The sequence below is a fragment of the Malaclemys terrapin genome, chromosome 5 (genome assembly GCF_027887155.1).
Source record: "Malaclemys terrapin pileata isolate rMalTer1 chromosome 5, rMalTer1.hap1, whole genome shotgun sequence".
In the NCBI taxonomy this organism is placed as follows: domain Eukaryota; kingdom Metazoa; phylum Chordata; order Testudines; family Emydidae; genus Malaclemys; species Malaclemys terrapin.
Window position 1 is genome coordinate 118,593,664 of NC_071509.1, and position 19,952 is coordinate 118,613,615.

General features: G+C 42.3%; 1 protein-coding gene across 4 annotated transcripts in view; it reads right to left on the minus strand.

Moving 5' to 3' along the window:
- The window catches only part of WDFY3 (WD repeat and FYVE domain containing 3), a 292,238-nt gene that overhangs the window by 136,669 nt on the left and 135,617 nt on the right, over nucleotides 1–19,952 (minus strand). For all 4 annotated transcript variants that reach the window (XM_054029392.1, XM_054029390.1, XM_054029391.1 and 1 more), the window contains exons 11-13: nucleotides 19,174–19,275; nucleotides 7,488–7,681; nucleotides 218–675 (exon numbers count right to left, since the gene is read on the minus strand). In XM_054029392.1, the coding sequence (XP_053885367.1) occupies nucleotides 218–675; nucleotides 7,488–7,681; nucleotides 19,174–19,275 (754 nt within the window). The remainder of the gene's footprint in view (nucleotides 1–217; nucleotides 676–7,487; nucleotides 7,682–19,173; nucleotides 19,276–19,952) is intronic.

Genomic DNA, 19,952 nt, shown 5'->3' on the forward strand with positions numbered 1-19,952 from the left:
AACTAAATGTCTCTCTGTTGCTTGGTGTCATGACCTAAGACATTCAACATTAACGGTCATGTTGCCCATTCTTGAAAATAGCAATACGAGAGGTTTACATTTGAGTAGAGGAAAATGTCTTGCTCCACTTTGTGGATGAAGAAAAAGGTGGAAACATCAAATCCTGCAAACACCACATTTCTAAAACCAGTCATTTTTTAGGGAAAACAGATCATACCTGTCAAAAGAATCTGTGGCTACTTTGTAGAGATAAATAAAGAGTTTACTGCAATGCCTTAGTGTGGGTGCCACAGAGTCCATGGAGATTAGGTCATCCTCCAGTAGTCTTTGAAATGGTTGTGTATTTGAGGGGAAGACATTCAAGGGGCTTATTTTTCTTGAGTCTGAGAAGCAGCCAAGCAATCGAACAGCATCTGCCAGCTTTTCATACTGGATCTCTGTTTTGAAGAAATGCGAGTTGGCTGGCTCATAGCGCATTGCTGCAGTCAATGTGCAGAACACAGTGTGAAGCAGTTCAAACACTTGATTCTGGTTTACTTTCTCCCAGCCATTCTTAGGTGGAGAGCACAAGGATCTTTCCATAGCAACAAGTAAAGATGTGACATACACAAATCCACCAACTTTTCTAAAAACAGTTCTTGTGCGATGACTCTCTTTTAGTACAGAGAGCAGGGCCTATGGAGAGTCAAAAAAGAAAAAAGCATTTTATTAATACCTTATAGCACAACATAAAAATTTCTTGTCTGATATGCTAGCACAATTATTTATTTGTATTATGGTACTGTCTAAAGGCCCCCAAAAACATTGGCATTTTACGCACCACACAGACAAATACAATATAAAGGCCCTGCTCCAAAGAGTTTACCAACTAAATAGACAAGTTAGACAAAGAATAAAAGAAATCAAGCATTCTCTCTCTTTTACAGGTGGGAAACTAAGGACCAAGATCACACCAGAAGCCTGAGACAGAGTCAGCAATTGAACCAAGAATACCAGTCCAGTGCCTTAACCATAAGATTAGGTATATAAAGCATAAGGCATTGGTATTTAGAGACAAAGACAAAACACAACCTTTCATGTTAAAGCATTGTAATTTATAGATCTACAAATAAAAACAAACTAAATGGTTGCCAAACTCTGCATTTGTACTTTAATAAAAGATCAGGCTATGACTTGTCAAGTGATGGTCCAGTGAGATCGAGATATTTTTACCTTAGAGTTCCCCATGTGGCTCCCATTGAAATCTTATGCATAAAGTTGATGACTGAGTGCTGTCAACTGTATAACCATATTATTGCCCTTCACCAGTGTATTGCAACTGGGGTTAAAAAGGAATTGAGGGACTGTTGGGCCCACCCAACCCTTTGAGCCCTTACATAGGGGCCGTGAGAGTATCTAGGGCACAGGTGTAGAGGCAATGGACACTGCTGGCTAAAAAAATCCAATCTCACATCCATAGGGCGCATGTGCACCAAGAGCGGAATCCATGTTGACAATCTCTCGAAGAAGGTGGCTTGATTTTTCTCTACTTATGAGGTAACAATGAGTTTGGTTGAGTAAGTGCTGAGATATTCTATTAGGCTTGCTGAAGAAAATTTAAGCTTCCTTACTAGTGTGACTTTTCATCAAATAGTGTCTTTAAAGATTTTATTTCCCTTTTAAAAAGACCATTTTGTAAAACTAGGTTGCTCTATGAATGTAGTACTTTGTGGCTACTATGAGGTTTAGGTGGTGAAGGATGATTTTATTTTATTTTTTAATTATGAGCACATTGTGGAGAATACGAAGATTTTGACTACAGTAAAACAAGTATTAGTTTTTGGAATTAAAAGGAGAGGATGAACAAAGAATTACTCTGTCATGATGAAACTGGAAGTTAAGCTTTACGCGGAAATAACTTACAACTCACTTTCCCACCTGGCGAAGTGGTGGCAATTAAAAAAGAGTATGTGACTGACAGAAAGTATAAGTGTCACCTTGGAGCTGAAACGGAGTTTGTATTATTGTTTGCAGAACTACAGAATGCCCCATTCAGGAATAAACTCTGATTTGAGGTCTAAGTCTTTATAAATTGGTATAATTGAAATGACACACATGATAGCAAGTCATGAGGATACCTTGCTTCATAAAGAAGTCAAGAGCTTCCAAAGCAGCTACCTAAACTCTGAGATGGCTTCAGATTGGGTCCCAGTTTAAGCTATTGTACAGAAATTAAAAGAGAGATTTGTATGACACGAAGAGGTACAATGCTCCAAACAATGAAGCAGCCGAAGGGTTTCTGGACACTTTGGAAGCCTCTAAACATAGAATCCAACTCCTTCTCCCAAAGCTAAAAAACAAAGGTAAAAAGTGTTAAAAATCTTATTTCTGAAACTTAAGTGAGCAGACATAATTCTGAATACTCACAGGAAACAGGATGGTTGACTAAAGTGGTGTAATTTTTACATAGATAGCTTTTAGTCCAGCCACATTAAAGTTTTTGATCACTCATTTAGTCCCTGAACTTTGTTTCAAGAGTGGAAGGAAATCTGACCCAGTGCTGGTCAGAGAACTCATTCATCGCTGACACCGTTCAGATCATAAAATCAGGTTCAAGGTCCCTTTTAGAAACATTGCTAACATGCTTGCCAACAGGATCCTTTCAGAACAGTTACATGCTCAGACAGGATGGTTTATGTTGAAATCACTTAGAAATGGAAGCATATACTCTGGGGACAGAAATGAGCTTCTCAGATTCAATCTTTTTGACTTTTATAATGATTATGGTATTCTCTACTTATGGACCTTGTCAGAGAAAAGCCAGAGTAAGATTTTATTTAAGGATTCACAGGTTGGAAAACTATACACTTTTTAACCTCTGTTTTAAAAGTAACTACAAAAAAGTAGCAGATTTTTCATCTTCCTACTGGATATCAGGAGACTTGGCTTTCTATAAAGGGAACCACATTATTCTCACTAAATAATCTGCCAATGTCATCCAAACATGAGATAACTTTAGGAGACTACATGAAAGTTTTAACCAAAACTGTAATCCAACTCCACATCCTTAACCTTTGCTTTGTGCTTGCAAGTCACTGAAGGTGGGTCAGACTCCTCAAAGTCATTTGGAACGGTGCTGACTAAGCATTCATATAGCAGGGAATCGTGTGAGTCTGAGTAAATTGAATAAAGAAAGAGAGCTCAGCAGGCAAAGTGTGGACTAGAACAATCAGACAATAAGTTGAGGTATTGAACAACCACAGGTGGATTTAAGGAAATTGAAATGGCTCAAGCTATTGAGCAGAATTTATGGGAGCCCTGGGGGCTGAAGAGATTTCCAAGGCAAGAGGAACCAGAAATCTGGCAACCATTTTGATAGTGGCCCCTTGAAACAGAAAAGTGGTACAAGACTCCCACAGTTGGACAAGTGCTTACCTACCTCTAACAAAGCTATCAACACCTGGGCTGGACCAAGATGTTATGGCAGATAGTAGCCTGTCCTGACCTGCCTGTGGAGCACCAGTACTGAATGGGGCAGATGGCTTGGGCTATCTGAAACTAACTTCTGCTGTTACGTATGTAAGGACAAAAGTTAGAACAGAAAGGGGAAAAAAATCCCACTAGTTAACAGGAGAAAAAAAAGGAAAGTCGAACCTAACTATAGGATTGTGACACCAGCCCTTGGATTCTAGTACTAAATTGCCTCTGTTGTATCATTACGGGTGAGAATTACCCAGTAAATTAATGCCTCTCACTGTGAATGAGAATTCCCACAGCCTATCAGCTAAAACAGGATGATGGCTAAACTGAACGTTAGCACAAACAAGTTCTAATATAAGAGCCAAAGACTGCAAACTATACATGGTCAGTCTATAAATTACTTATTGAAAATGTTCTTTAAAAAAACCCTACAAATATCAAAACTAATGTTCTGCAACATAATTCACTAACTTAACTAGTTTTCTGTCTTTCGCTGAATTTCTTTTACTTGACATGCTAACTGATTGTCACAGAATCTTAGAATCATAGGACCGGAAGGGACCTCAAGAGGTCATCTAATCCAGTCCCCTGCACTCATGGCAGGACTATATTATCTAGACCATTCCTGATAGGTGTTTCTCTAATGTGCTCTTTAAAATCTCCAATTTTGGAGATTCCACAACCTCCCTAGGCAATTTATTCCAGTGCTCAACCATCCTGACAGTTAGGAAGTTTTTCCTAATGTCCAATCTAAACCTCCCTTGCTGCAATTTAAGACCATTGCTTCTTGTCCTATCCTCAGAGGTTAAGAACAACAATTTTTCTCCCACCTCCTTGTAACAACCTTTTATGTACTTTGTATTTGAAAACTGTTATGTCCCCTCTCACTCTTCTCTTTTCCAGACTAACCAAACCAAATTTTTGCAATCTTCCCTCATAGGTCATGTTTTCTAGACTTTTAATCATTTTTGTTGCTGTTCTCTGGACTTTCTCCAATTTGTCCACATCTTTCCTGAAATGTGGCACCCAGAACTGGAAACAATACTCCAGTTGAAACGAAATCAGTGCAGAGTAGAGCTGAAGAATTACTTCTCAAGTCTTGCTTACAACTCTCCTGCTAATGCACCCCAGAATGAGGTTTGCTTTTTTTGCAACAGCATTACACTGTTGACGCATATTTAGCTTGGGGTCCACTATGACCCCCAGATCCCTTTCCGCAGTACTCCTTCCTAGGCAGTCATTTCCTATTTTGTATGTTTGCAACTGATTGTTCCTTCCTAAATGGAGTACTTTGCATTTGTCCTTGTTGAATTTCATCCTATTTACTTCAGACCATTTATCCAGTTTGTCTAGATCATTTTGAATTTTAATCCTATCCTCCAAAGCACTTGCAACCCATCCCAGCTTGGTATCATCAGAGCAAGACACATTTAATGTCAGAGCTTTCAAACAGACTAACTCCAAGAGGAGAATTTATGAGTTTTTCAATTCTACATGCTCCTTTTAAAATTGAAATGTCTGAATTCAATGTACTAGTTCTCAGTTGTTCTCTACAAGGCTAATATTCAACATCTGACTTCAGAAAAAGATGGTTAAAATTTTAATCAAATCCTTGTACATTGTTAATTTCTCTTAAATTCTAGCACAACATGAAAAAATCTATTCAGGTGAGTTGAACTTTACGAGATGAATCATGGAAGTGTTGGACTGGAAGGGACCTCAATAGGTCATCTAATCGTGTCCCCTGCACTCAAGGCAGGACTACGAAATAACTAGACCATTCCTGACAGGCGTTTGTCTAATCCAGCGGTTCTCAAACTGTGGGTTGGGACCCCAAAGTGGGTCACGAACCTGTTTTAATGGGGTCGCCAGGGCTAGCATTAGACTTGCTGGGGCCCAAAGCACCAGAGCCCTGCAGCCCGAGCCTGAGGGCTTCAATCCAGGTGGCGGGGCTCAGGTTACAGGCCTCCCACTTGGGGCTCAAGCCCTTGGTCTTTGCCCCCCCGCCACCCTCCCAGGGGTGCGGGGCTTGGGCTCAAGCTTTGCTCTCCCCTCATGGGATCGTGTAGTAATTTTTGTTGTCAGAAGGGGGTCGTGGCACAATGAAGTTTGAGAACCCCTGGTTTAATCTGTTCTTAATAACCTCCAGTGATGGAGATTCCACATCTACCCAGGCAATTTGTTCCACTGCTTAACTACCCTGACAGTAGTCCAACCTAAACCTCCGTTGCTGCAATTTTAGCCCATTGCTTCTTGTCCTATCTTCAAAGGTTAAGAACAACAATTTTCACCCTCCACCTTGTAACAACCTTTTATGTACCTGAAAACTGTTATATCCCACCTCAGTTTTCTCTTCTCCAGATTAAACAAACCATTTCCCCCCCACCAATCTTTCCTTATAGGTCTTGCTTTCTAGACCTTAAATCGTTTTTGTTGCTCTCTCCTCTGGACTTTCTCCAATTTATCCACGTTTCCTGAAATGTGGTGCCCAGAACGGGACACAATACTCCAGTTGAGGCCTTATCAGCCCAGAAGGGAGTGGAAGAATTACATCTCGTGTCTTGCTTTCAACACTCCCTGCTAATACATACCAGAATGATATTTGCTTTTTTTGCAACAGGATTACACTGTTGACTTAGGGCTCCTTTGAGCAGCCTCTTTAACAAAGTAATTTTCAGATTCTGAGAGAGAGACTATAGGGGAGAGACTATCCCTTTACTTCTCAGATAATCTGAAATATTACCAGTAACAATAAGAGTTCATTATCAGTCTGTTCCTGATGTATCAGTATTTTCTTAATAGGTAAATAATTGCTTCTGTAGTTGATTAATTGAAACTTGCAATTTAATAGTATGGTATTTGTATTCAATTGAAAAATCAAAGAAACTCAAAGCCTTAATGGGATACCATTCAAGCTCTCTCGAAGAAACATGTTTTCAAAGGTCATGTTTTCATGTGTTACATACAAAAAATGTAAATCATCACCCTGGACTGTAGACTTTACTATAGAAAGTCTAACTGAGTGATATAAACATTATACACAATTTCACCACTTTTCTCTATGTTTAGTCTTCTACAACTCTAAGACGACTACGCATTACCTAATCTCTATATAAGAGACCTTAACATTTTTAAGGCTACATTAATATACACCTCACCTAATGAGCTTGCAAAATCTAAGGAGTATTGTGTGTAAAACTAGTAGTGAAAGATGAATTCTCCATATTTTCTGATACTTATTGGACACATTTTCACCATGGTCAGGGCTTGTGGTAAACAAAGTTGGGCTGAGAAAACAGTGTTCAGATCCATATCGGGTTTAAATTAGAAGTTGAGCCTCAGGGATGTATCAGGACTGGCAATGAAATATTGTGAACTGTTTGGATTAAATGAGGGCCCCCTCTAACTGAAACCTCACAGGTGTATCTATTCTTATGAGATTTCAGCTACATTTGAACTGGAAATTAAACCCTTTCTAATTTAGAATCCGACACAAATCAGGCTAAAATTAGAGGAATGAAAGAAGCCTCCAGCTCAAAATCTGGGGGTTTGTTCTCCGTGATGTGGTTTTCGCCCAGATCTAGTTATAAATTATTCATTTATTAATAACTCTGGCGATGTTTACAAAAAATGAGATTTTGCTAAGGAAAAATTCAACAATGGCACTAAAAATATGCTTCAGTTTGTGTGTGTGTGGTATGTTGTTTTTTTAATTGTATCTAAATAATTTCTTAAAGCCAGGTGGAAAGAGACTGCTTTTAGAACTTCATTTCCCATCCATTAGTAATTATTACACCTAATAATAATACATGTAATACATTCGGATACTCTTTTTTGCCAGTTGTGTTTAAAAATTTGAGATCTGATTTGTATATGATGTTAATTCTAAAGTCACTGAATTGTTTTCAATATCTGAATACCATCATACATAAAATAAAAGTAGTTCTACAGTGTATATTTTAAATTTTTTAAATTAGAATTTCATAAGTAGTTTAGGAGTGGAAAGTATTAAGTTTTATTGCACTTACCCGTAATATATCTGTCTTCAGTTGTAGTTCTGTAGGTGGAGCTGAGTGCATCAGCCCTAATAAAGTGCCCATATCATCATCCCCACTAGGTGATAACACCAATTGCTGGATAATCATCAGTGCATGCTGTCGGCACTGTGGATACTTCACTATATTGTGTACACACCTTGCACCACCAAACTCCCTGAAAATACCTATAGCATAAGAAAAAAAAAATGTGGGAGAAAAACCACAATGTTTCTAAGGTACTGTGTCAAAACCTTGCATTTGTTCAAGCGCATTATATAACTGAACATAAAATGCTTCATTCTTCACCAGTACAGATTCAGTGACCATTTTCATCGGTCACACAGAAGTTTACAACAGCTTTTTATATGAACATAAGCTGATCACAGCTAACTGGAATTCTAATTATATTCTTCCCTGGAATATTTTATATTAAAAGTTACTGTTGGAGTAATTTTGTAATCCAATTCTAAGAATTTCCATGTCGCTCTTACAGAAGGCTTCAAACTGATTATTCACTTCTTTCATAGATTCTAGGACTGGAAGGGACCTCGAGAGGTCATTGAGTCCAGTCCCCTGCCCTCATGGCAGGACCAAATACTGTCTAGACCATCCCTGATAGACATTTATCTAACCTACTCTTAAATATGCTTTCATGCTACAAACCAAAGAGTGATGGGATGGACCCGTATTATTTTTTCTCTGACCCATGACCACAGAGAGGGTAAACTGTTAAAAGCAGTGATTGTCAAAATATGCTTGTACTGTTCTTAATACAATAGGGCCCCAATTCTAATTAGGCTTCTGGGTGTTACTGTGTAAGAAATAAATTAGTAGTAGTAATAATTGAAGATGGGCTCAGTCCTTTCACAGTATTTTCTACAGCCTATTTCCCTGAACCTGTACAAATCTAATCATTCAGGAAGGACACTTACACTACATCGAATACAGGGATTCTCAAACAGGGGGTCAGGACCCCTCAAGAGGTCACGAGGTTATTACATGGGGTAGGGGGTCGCGAGCTGTCAGCCTCCACCCCAAACCCTGCTTTGCCTCCAGCATTTATAATGGCGTAAAATATATAAAAAAGTGTTTTTAATTTATTGGGGGGGGGGTCACACTCAAGAAGCTTGCTATGTGAAAGGGGTCACCAGTACAAAAGTTTGAGAAAGGACAGTTACCTGTTCCGTAACTGGCGTTCTTCGAGATGCGTTGCTCCTGTCTATTCCACAGTAAGTGTGCGTGCTCGCCACGTGCACCGGTGCCGGAAGTTTTTCCCTAGGCAGTACCCGTAGTGGAGGAGCACTGCTGTGACCCCTGGAGTGGCACCTCTATATCGCGCTATAAGGGGAGCTGCATACTCCCCCCACCCTCAGTTCCTTCTTGCTAGACAACTCGGACAGAGGGGAAGGAGGGCGGGATGTGAAATAGACAGGAAAGGTGGTAGGAAAATGTCCTGTTCCATATGGAAGACGGAGACCACCTTGGGGAGAAATGCCGGGTGCGGGTGAAGCTGGACCTTATCCTTATGGAAGACCGTATATGCGAACAGCAACATGTAGCCCTTAGAAATGGTTCTGAGGATCCATTGGTCCAACATTATATGGGACCATTGCACTCGGAAGGCAGATAAACGGTTACAGAACACAAACTTTATTAACTGGGGGGCTTCCCTGGCAACAGGCCCGGTGGCCCCCCACAAAGAGTCAAAAGCACCTCTTCCCCTGCCTCTTGCCCTTGGTGGGCCCGGGTCGAGGGGCTGAGCGGGATTGACACTGGGACCTGCGTCTCTGCTCCCTCAGTCTTTTAGGCGGGGGCTCATATCTGCCTCTAGCCGGAGGAACCGAGCTCTGTGGCCTGGGTTTGTCCTTAGTCGGTGGGACATATAGACCCAGGGTATGCAGGGTGGTGCGGGAGTCCTTCATCCCGTGTAGACGGGTGTGTGTCTGATGCGCAAACAGGGCCCTCCCGTCAAAGGCAAGTCCTACATGAGGACTGGGACTCTGCAAACAGCCCTGACAGCGAGAGCCACGACATCCTGCGCATGGCAACAGCAGAGGCCATTGAATGGGCTGCTGTATCTGACGCGTCCAAAGTCGCTTGGAGAGTCGCTTTCGCCGCCACCGCGCCTTTGTCGACCAAAGCTCTGAATTCCTCCTCATCCTTTTCCTGAAGAAGAGGTTCGAATTTTGGTAGAGACCCCCACAAGTTAGAATCATATCTGCTCAGGAGGGCTTGGTGATTTGCCACCCTGAGCTTGAAGGCTGCCGATTAATAAACCTTCCTGCCGAAGGTATCCAATCTCTTGGCGTCTTTATCCTTGGGAGTGGGCGCGGGTTGGCCATTCCCCTCTCGGGGAATGACTCCACCAGAGAGTTCGGGGCAGGGTGAGAGTACAAATATTCCTGCCCCCTTGGCTGGCACAAAGTATTTTCTCTCCGCCTTTTTAGAAATAGATGCCAAGGACGCCGGGGCTTGCCAAAGCAAAGTCGAGATATTGGCCACCCCTTGGTGGAGAGGAAGGGTCATAGGGCCCAGTGCCGAGGAGGACAAGACGTTGAACAAAGTGTCCAACGGCTCCTCCATCTCCTCAGCCTGGAGCTGGAGATTCGAGGCAACCCACCTAAGGAGCTCCTGGTGAGCTTTAAAATCCTCCTGCAAGGCGGGTGCTGGCACCGCAATAGAGTTTTTTGGTGCCGGTGACGGGACCGGATCTGCCCCCAAAGCATCAGGCGGTGCCGGTGGTTTGACCCTCCAAGTCTGAGCCCAGATACGGTGCCGCTGCCTCGGTGCCGGGTGACTTCTTCCGGTGTCCAGGCGGGGACGTCGAATGCACCTGAGATGCACCGGCCACCGAACGAGGTCTCGCCGGTGCCGGCAGTTGGGGCCAAGGCGATCACTGAGACCACTGCCCTTGCCAGGGTGCTCCTTGCCAGTGCCCCACTTGGGGACCTAGCGGAGCCGCTTGATCGTGCAGGGTGGCGCGGCCCAGGGATGGGCGGCTGGGTGCGGAGGCTGACGTCGCTGAAGAGCACAAGGTGCCGAACGAGCGACGGTAGCGTCCACGGCCGCGTCAGTGCCGGCCTCGAGATTTAGATCTTGACGAAGAAGACCTGTACGAGTTACTGCTTCCAGACTCACCATGGCGACCATGGCTATGACAGCTAGGTGCTGGTGACGGCCGAGGGGTGCTTCGTGAATTACGCCTGTCGGAGCGATCACTCGAGTCTGAGCGTCGGTGCCAATGGCATCGGGACCTGCTCCTATAACTACTGTAGGAAGAGGAGCGTCGACGCCTCCTGCCTCGGTGCCTGCGACCCCTCCTGGTAACAGAGGACCCTCGGGACTCCCTCTCAGGCGAGTCAGCTGACGGAGTGGGCATCTGACGCGGGCTACGAGATGGCCTCGCAGAATGGGCAGGCATCTCATCCTCGGAGCGGGGGCTATGCCGAACCGGGGAGGGTCAATGAGCTCCCAGCGACGGCTTCCCTCTGGAGTGAAGGCCCATCCCACTTGGCACCAGAAGGGCGAGAATATCACGCGCTGCCTGCGCTGCCTCCGGTGTCGACGGTATCCTCACCACAGGAGAGACACGCGCGGACAGGACCAAACTACTTCGCTCAGCACGAGTCAGAGGTCTGGGTCCCCAGGGGGATCGTGGGCTGCCCAACTCAGGTGCGGCCTTACCCCTGTTCTTTTCTCGGCACCACTGAGTCTTCCCTTGCTTCTTAGTGGGGGAGCGGTGCCGACTAGTTGGTGGGGCGTTGCTGCGCACCGATGATGCGCCCAGTGCTGGATCAGGTTGGCATGCCGGTGCCGGGGCCAATACCGACTCCATTAGTAAGGCCCAGAGCCGGATATCTCATTCGCGTTTCGTTCGTGGTTTGAACGACCTGCAGATTTTACACCGCTCACTTACGTGAGTCTCGCCCAGACAGCCAAGACACTGAGTGTTAGGATCGCTCCTGGGCATATAACTGCGACAGGAGTCGCACGACATGAAGCCTGGGGCACGGGGCATGCCCCGAGCCAGGCAACTAACTAGAATTCAGACTACTAAGAAAAGTTGTACTACTAAGGTTAGCAGTGCTGTAGCAGAGCTGGAGCACTAAGTTCTGACTACCTTCACTGGGGGCAAGAAGGCACTGAGGGTGGGGGGGAGAGTGCAGCTCCCCTTATAGCGCAACATAGAGGCACCACTCCAGGGGTCGCAGTGGTGCTCCCCCACTACAGGTACTACTAAAGGAAAAACTTCCGGCACTGGTGCACGTGGCCAGCACACACACACCTACTGTGGAATACACAGGAGCAATAACTAGAAGAACCACCCCTGACCTAATACTTTAAATAAATAAACAAACATAATATAATATCAATAAATGTAAATAAAAAACCCAGTTACATTGTCTTATTACCTATCTCCTTCCCCCCTTTTTTTTTTTAAAGTAAGGGTTAACAAAAATTTAGAATGTTGTTTTCTTTAAAGGGGGGGGGGGAGAGTCTCAATCATTCCCCCTTTCATTTTAGCAATCACTAAACAAAAATGTCTTTAATCCTTTGGTTCCACTCATAATACAATACATGTGTTTACAGAAGGCCACCTTTGTAAGGCAGGCCAGAGTTGGGGAAAACTGCAACCTCATCAAATCTCCAACATCATTTTGGATTGCCTCTAGGTAGGGAATCCTAGCAGTTGCTTTTTGTATTTTAAAAGCTCTCTTTTACTTTTGGGTCTGCCACACTAAGAGTGATGGACCATACAGTATATATACTGCACCTGCCCCGGTGACCACCTGAGCAGCCGACGGTGCAGCTGGCCCCAGGACTACTCTAGCAGCAGCGCTGTGGCTACAGTATCTTGTATGCAGAGTCACTCCAGCGGTGGCCGGTGTGGCTGTCCCCAGAGCTAACTGAGCAGTTGGCACTCAGGGCCAGCTGCTTGGGCAACCCTGGGGACAGCCACACCCGCCACTGCAGAAGTCACGGGGTCTGTGACTTCCACGACCCCCATGACAGACATGGAGCCCTAATGATGATCTGTTGTTTTATCATAGAAACAGGCTGTCACCTTCAACAAGCAACAGCCTCCGTCAACCTGGTATGCCGCCAGTCGAGCAATTGCTTTCTTAAGCTTTTGTTATTCAAAAAACTGGCTATTAAACCTAAGAAAAAATACAATATATGTAATAACTTGAGATGATGTTAAGGGGCCATATTGGAACTATTCAGTAGCACTTATTCTAATACTGCCAATAACAGCCTATGCCAGATGCTTAAAGTAAAACTCCCGTAACGCACATGAATAACCATGCATTACCATATTAAGAGGGACAATTTTCTTCCTGACCCTCAAGGATGACTTGTTTAAGTACTGAAGCATGAGGATTAATAACCTTTGTAGCTAGGATAACAATTAGTTAACTCCAGATTACTTTCTTAATTAATGTATAAGAGCATAAACCTTCTTCTTTCTATCCAGTTCCAATTTGTTCCCTCCAGCTCTATGTTATGTCTCTTGGATCTGATACTAATATTAATGAACATGGTAAAATGGGAGGCTGATTGCCCTTTGACAGAGTCACAGAGCTAACTGCACCTCTCTCTCTTTTGTGATCTCTCTGGATATGTCTATACTGCAATTAAAAACCAACAGCTAGCCTGTGCCAGCTGACTCTGGCTCGTGGGGCTTGGGCAGCAGGACCATTTCACTGCAGTGTAGACTTCTGGTCTCAGGCTGCACCCTGAGCGCTGTGACCCTCTCACCACGCAGGGTTCTTGAGCCTGGGCACCAGCCTGAATTCGGAAGTTTACTCTGCAATGAAACAACCCCACAGCCTGAGCACCATGAGCCCAAGTAAGATGGCATGGGTCGGCCACAGGTTTTTACTTGCAGTGTAGACATGCCCTCTGAGCACACTCCGTCAGGTGTCAGGCCTTGTGCCTTTACATATCCTGGGGTGGAATTTTGCAATTCTCCTACTTCTAGACTTGGCTACAGTATCTTGTATGTACCATTCTGATCCTGCAGTTCCAACTGAGATCAGGCACCTGAGGTCTTCCCTTCAGGAGTTGGTGACCAGGCAGCCTTCTTAAAATAAAAGTATGATTTTAGCAGTAGGAACAAAGCTTTGAGAGAAAATGCATTTTAAAAACAGTCTACATATATGTCATCTTACCTAAAACCCTATCATCCTGTAATGGTGATCTAAGCAGGCCTTTTAGAGACAGTCCCAGCTGGTGCTGTATCTCAGGCTGGTTCCCCTGAACTACCACCACACCTCTTTTGAGAGAGGGTGCCTTTCAAACCCTGCTATAGTTCTTTGGTTCTTCTGTGTTCTCAGGCTTTGACCCTTGTTGTCAAAAGCAGTCCACCTAGGCTCCCTAGGAAATCAAGCCAGAGTTCTCAGAGCCAACAGTTCCTGTTTTGTCCTTTAGCAACTCTAAAGTGTTTGTTGTGGGGTAGCTTCTTGAGACACTTTTTCCATCCTCCTCATTTTTCAAGATTCATTCCTGTTCATTCCCAATACAGTCACACAAAAAACACCCCTAACAAGCCCACCATAATATTCATCAATTATTACAGACTGGCTCAAAATCCATCAGACACACCAGTCATCATTATATACTTATATCTCCTCTTAATCTCAGTATTAATGAAGTAATCCTGATTCTTTAAATCTCTTCTTGCATAGAAGCTCTCCAGAACAAATATTTTTTGTCACCCTTCTCTGGTTCTTTCCCATTTCTGCTGTGCCTTTTCTGAGAGGAAACAATCAAAACTGAACACAGCATTCAAGGTGAAAGCATATAATTGATTCATATAACACAATTGTAATATATGCTGTATTATTCTTGATCACCTCCTTAATAGAGCCTATCTTGCTTCTTTCATCCATCAGTGAACAGATATTCTCACTGAGTCACTCAGCATGACTGTTTTTTTCCCCTCTTAAGCGTTACAACTTATCAGTATGCTGGAATATCATCATTTTCTCTTCCAAAGTGCACTGAGTTGCATTTGTCTGCTTTGAATTTTATCTGCTATTATATTTTCCAATTACCTACTGTAGTTCCATTAGGTTCTGGTGGAGTTCCTAAAAATCTAGTCTTGTCATACTTACTTAATGTTAATAAATAGCAACTTTGGGCACCATATTAGGCATCCTTGTCTTCCATATAATTGACAACCATGAAACCTACAATAGACACCAGGATTTTCCAGTATTAACCTCTTTGCATGCTGACAAATAGGCCACATTTTACTACTTAGTTTCCTATGTCTTGATTTTATGTTCCACCTTACACTTTACTTTTTTCTTCACAGCCTCCTACTTTGCCTAAGCTACTATTCTAAAACCATTTTCAGTGGATCCAAGGTTAGCAAGACCTATTTTACCCTTACAGATATTTTGATGGAACAAAAGTCAGGAATTCTAAGATACGGTAACTGCATTTCAGACACCTTGCTGAAACCATCACACATTATTCACACCAATGTGAGCAAGTGTTAGCAGGATCAGGGCCTTAAATTAATAAGGGGAAAATATCTGCTACATATACACAATATAATATTTTCAAATGATTCTTAGTTTTCTTAATTGCCAGTAAAATTTCACAAATTGTCTGACATTAATTCTGATGCCTGTTTTCAGCTTTCAGGTTCCCTTTTTTCCACCCCTAAACAAACAATCTCAGTCATCCAAATGTAAAATAGCACCTGAAACAACTTCTGACTAGTAACCACCACATTTTCATATCTCCAAAATGGAAAAACAAAATTTTATCAAAACTTTCCAAAACAAGACATTTATTTCTATACTGAGACTAAACAATGCAATAGGTCAGCCTGATAGAGTAATTTTTACAGAAAGCTAATAAACACCTAAAAATACAGGCTCATAATGGAAATACTTTCTTAATCATAATTAAAATAAATCTGATTTGTAATCTGTAGAATAACTGGTAGCTGCCCAACACAAAACTCTGCCGAGATTTAATAGCAAGGTATTAATAAGATTTCCATTACTTTTACAGAGTGAACTTTAAGACACTTGAGCAGATCACGAAATATCACATTAAAATTGAATTATCAAAACAAATGAACAGTAAACATTCTGAGACATTACTCTGATTGCTTTTTAAATTATCTGTTTACTTGCTAATTTGCCACATTGAGTAATTCACAATATGTCTTCCAGCCATGGTAATTAGCAAGGTTCTACTGTAACAGAGAGTTAGTGCTACAATATCAACTAAGGGGAAATGGAACTATTGTTTTGCACTACACAGTTTATGGAAGAAGTTTTAATCTTATAAATACATTTTTTTACACAATGTAGGGACTATCCAGAGTACTGAATTCAATTTTCTATTCTGTAAGTTAGGGATAAATATATAAATGTATGATTGGGAAAAAAATAATCACAATTTAGTTAACAAGGTTATCTGACGTGAAACCAAAGACATATTCCACTCTGTACTTCGCCATCAACAAAAAAATGTACTCCAACTACAAACTATTCTACCTTGCTAAGTATATTAAGCTTTCATTTTACTAACAACAAGTTGCAGGAGTAAGACAGCCTGATAGATAGTTACTGTCAGAAAGGTAATTCAGTGGGTAACTATTAGGAATGTTGTTGACGGGCTGCCAAGCAGAATTATGTCAGTTTGCATTTGGTGCAGGTGGGAAGTGATATCCACTATGGAAACACTGTATGGTAGGTAATCTATTTGATAAGAAGAGGACAGAACATTAATACAGCATCAAAAGAGATACTCATAACCTAACTGGGAGAGATGTAAATTCACTATGTTAAGGAAAATGGTTTGTTTTTTGTTTTTTTTTAATTTCAGACATTTATCACCTATACTCGTAACATTTATTGAGCACTTGAAACATTTAAAGTAAGATACCACAAACCACGTTAAAGGTAAATAACATGGTGCAGTAATCATCGTTCGTTTGGGTGGTTTTTTTGTTTATTTATTTTTTAACAGCACTGACTGTAGCTAGACTCGCATCAAAATTACAGAAGTAATCATTTTAAATACACATGCATGCATTCTTCAATGTAAAATCCAGAGAAGCTTCCACTTTCCTGCTTGTAGGCCAGAAGAAAGAAATCAAGTCAGGAAAAATTTAATTCTGCTTAAAAAAACATTATGACAAGCACTGGAAATGTTTCACATTTTTAGGTAAGTTTCTATAAATTTTTACAAATTATTTCCTTGTAAATGTGTTGTAACTTTTTTTTTAAATTTTACTGTTACTTAGTCTCCACCGGTTTCAGATAAAACTAGATAGCTCCCACAGCCCAGTGAGAAATGACACACCTTTGATTTCTACTCCCCTTCTTTGCTTGTTATAAGGATAGATCATTCCTTCAACGGTCGTTCTTCCCACCCTATGGTTCTTACCCCTCATATAGGCTTCCCATCCAAAGCCTATTGAAGTCAATTATTTCAAAGGGCAGGTGGTGTAGGTTACTTAAAACAGAGAGCGTGGCACACGCAAGCATACAAAGCTAAAATACAGAAAATACTAATTGAATATTAAATATCACTGCAGTTTCCAGGTTGTTCCCATTCACTTGGGATTCATTCTTCTCCCCTACACCTAAGGAACATTACAGGTTAGCAGCCAAACAATGTTTTATGAGCAACTAGGCTGCTTTCAAATTTATCTGTATCCAGAAAACCTAAATCAGAGACTGATCAATACGCTCTGCTAAACTTTTTATACACAAAACAACTCATCTTCCTGTAAAAGGCTTCTGAACAAAGTACCATGACTGAAGGATTAACATGACGCTTTCATCTGACCGCAAACTGCTGTTTAACACAGAGGCTGAATTTCAGAAAGGAAAAAGGAAACAAATAAAAAGTTACATTCTAGCAGTCAAGACCGTGTGCACAACAGTGCTTTGCCAACACAGCTGGGTTGTTCTCAAGCTTAGTTTAATTTAGAAAGTCAAATCATGATCATTTTAACAGCTTCTAGTTTCTCTTTGCCAAGTAAAAAAGGCCTAGATTCTTTGAAACACAGGTGAGGGTTGAAGAAAAGAAATGGGCAGGAGTAGAGACATTTTAAAGAGCTTTAGGCCTATAGTTGCTAATTTCTGTAGTGTATTTTTTTTTAATTGGTCAGCAAGAGGCAGGATTTGAAAGAGTTATCAGCTTCCTCTCCCTCTTATTTACATATAGGGCACATATATGTAAATTAGATACAGATTGAGGATGAAATACACAAACAACGAGGAAGCACTCCATGCATCTGAAGAAGTGGGATTTTTTACCGAAGAAAGCTTATGCCCAAATAAATCTGTTACTCTTTAAGGTGCCACAGGACTCCTCGTTGTTTTTGTGGATACAGACTAACACAGCTACCCGTCTGATATACAATAAAGTAACCTACATAATGTGAGTTTGAAAATGGCCTAATTTTCAAAAATACCCATGTAATTGAGCACACACGTGGTACATGCAAATTGGGAATAAGCTCAAGTAAATGGCAAGGTGTGTTTAATTAGTTATCTATACATTCAGTTACTTGATTTGTGTGAATATCCAGTAATTTAGGGTTACCATATTTTGTGCCTCCAAAAGGAGGACACTCCACGGGGCCCCGGCCCCGCCCCCAGCCCCGCCCATGCCCCAGCCCCGCCCCTTCCCCAAAGTCTCCGCCCCCTCCCCTGCTTCCCGCGAACATTTGATTTGCGGGAAGCCTGAAGAAGGTAAGGGGAGGTGTGGGGGGAGGAGGCACGGCCCAGGCTGGCCCCCCCGGCTTTTCCAGCCTGGGTCGGCTCGGGCCCTGGGGTGCCAGCCCTGGGCCCCCGGCCGAGCACCCCCAGCCCGCCCAGCACTGCTGGTCCCCAGCCCGGCCCCCGGCCGAGCACCCCCGGCCCCCGGCACCGCACCGCCGGTCCCCAGCCTGGCCCTCGGCACCGCACTGCTGTCCCAGTCCCCCGCCACCGCCAGCCCGGCCCCGGAGCCCCCGGCTCAGCCCGGCACCACTCCGCCGACCCGGCCCGGCCCCCGAGCCCCCGGCCCGGCACCGCACAGCCGGCCCGGCCGGTCCCGATTTTCCCGGACATGTCCGGCTTTTTGGGATTTCCCCCCGGACGGGGAGTTGGAGCCCAAAAAGCCGGACATGTCCAGGAAAATCGGACGTATAGTAACCCTACAGTAATTTAAGTAGCAAATAAACTATTCAGTAAGGTGCTCCTATTTTATATTATAAACTATACGTATAGCTTATTTTTAGTAAAAAGTTTAATAGGTAAACCTAACTCTATAACTAAACAGACTGAAATTGTTCATAGTCCTTTCATTATGTTGTTTTAATGCATTATATAGATTTTTACTCTTAAAAATATAACAGGAAACAAAGTAAAACTATGAGGTCACATTAATTTATATTTTCAATTCCTGCAGCACACGACAGTCAATACATGACTCAGGGAAAAGATCATCAGTAGACTTTGACCATAGAAACTGAATGTAATAATAAAGTGCTGTACTATTAATATGTTGTATTTCAAGGTCAAAATTATTATATGTGATGCAGACAATTTTACATTTAGCCCAATCAGTCAATACTTCTCATTTAAATCATGTCTTTTTAAGTATGCACTTCAGAGTCCCGAATTATCATAACTGACGTAACTTCTATAATTACCTGCATTTGTGTTTGATCCTTGAAGTAGTACTGTCAAGGTCTCCATAACCAATAAAGCTAGCTGCTTTTGGTCCTCAAAAGAACTGAGGTTTCTTGAATCCCCTAGAAAATAATTTCAAAAGTTCATTGCACTGAAAACAACAAAGCTGACTTTATTTTTTAATCTTAAAACAAAACAAAAGTTTTGTTCCTTTCACCAATCCCCATTTTTTTTTTTTTTTTTTTGGCTTCCACACAAAAAACATCCTCTAACAAACTTTTAAATCACATTAAGGGCATATCCACACAAACACTCAGGAAAGTTGCCACAAATTAACTTAAGGTGTGAAGTTAAAATACATTAAATCCATCTGTAGATGCTCTCATTCAGTAAAATTGCCTTAGTTTGCTTTAGCTTAATCCACACAGGAATTTAATGTGCTTTAATTTCACACCTTTAATTAAGTCATCTCAATTTTCCTCAGGGCTTCTCTAAACAAATATTTTGTTCGCAGCAAGATGGGGTGTAAATCTACCATGCACTAGTGTGTCGTGCACGAACTGTCTGCAGGGACCCTGCTGATGCCCACTAACAGTTCGTTAATGTGCTTTCATCTACCCTACTTTGAAACGGGAGTAGATTAAAGTGCACTCTAATGAACTGTTAGTGGGCATCAGCAGAGTCCACCCAGACAGTGAGCATTAGGCTAGTGCACAATAGATTCACATCCAAGCTTGCCACAAACTAAACATTTGTGTAGATAAGCCCTAACAATTAAAAGCTGCAGTAGGTGACACAA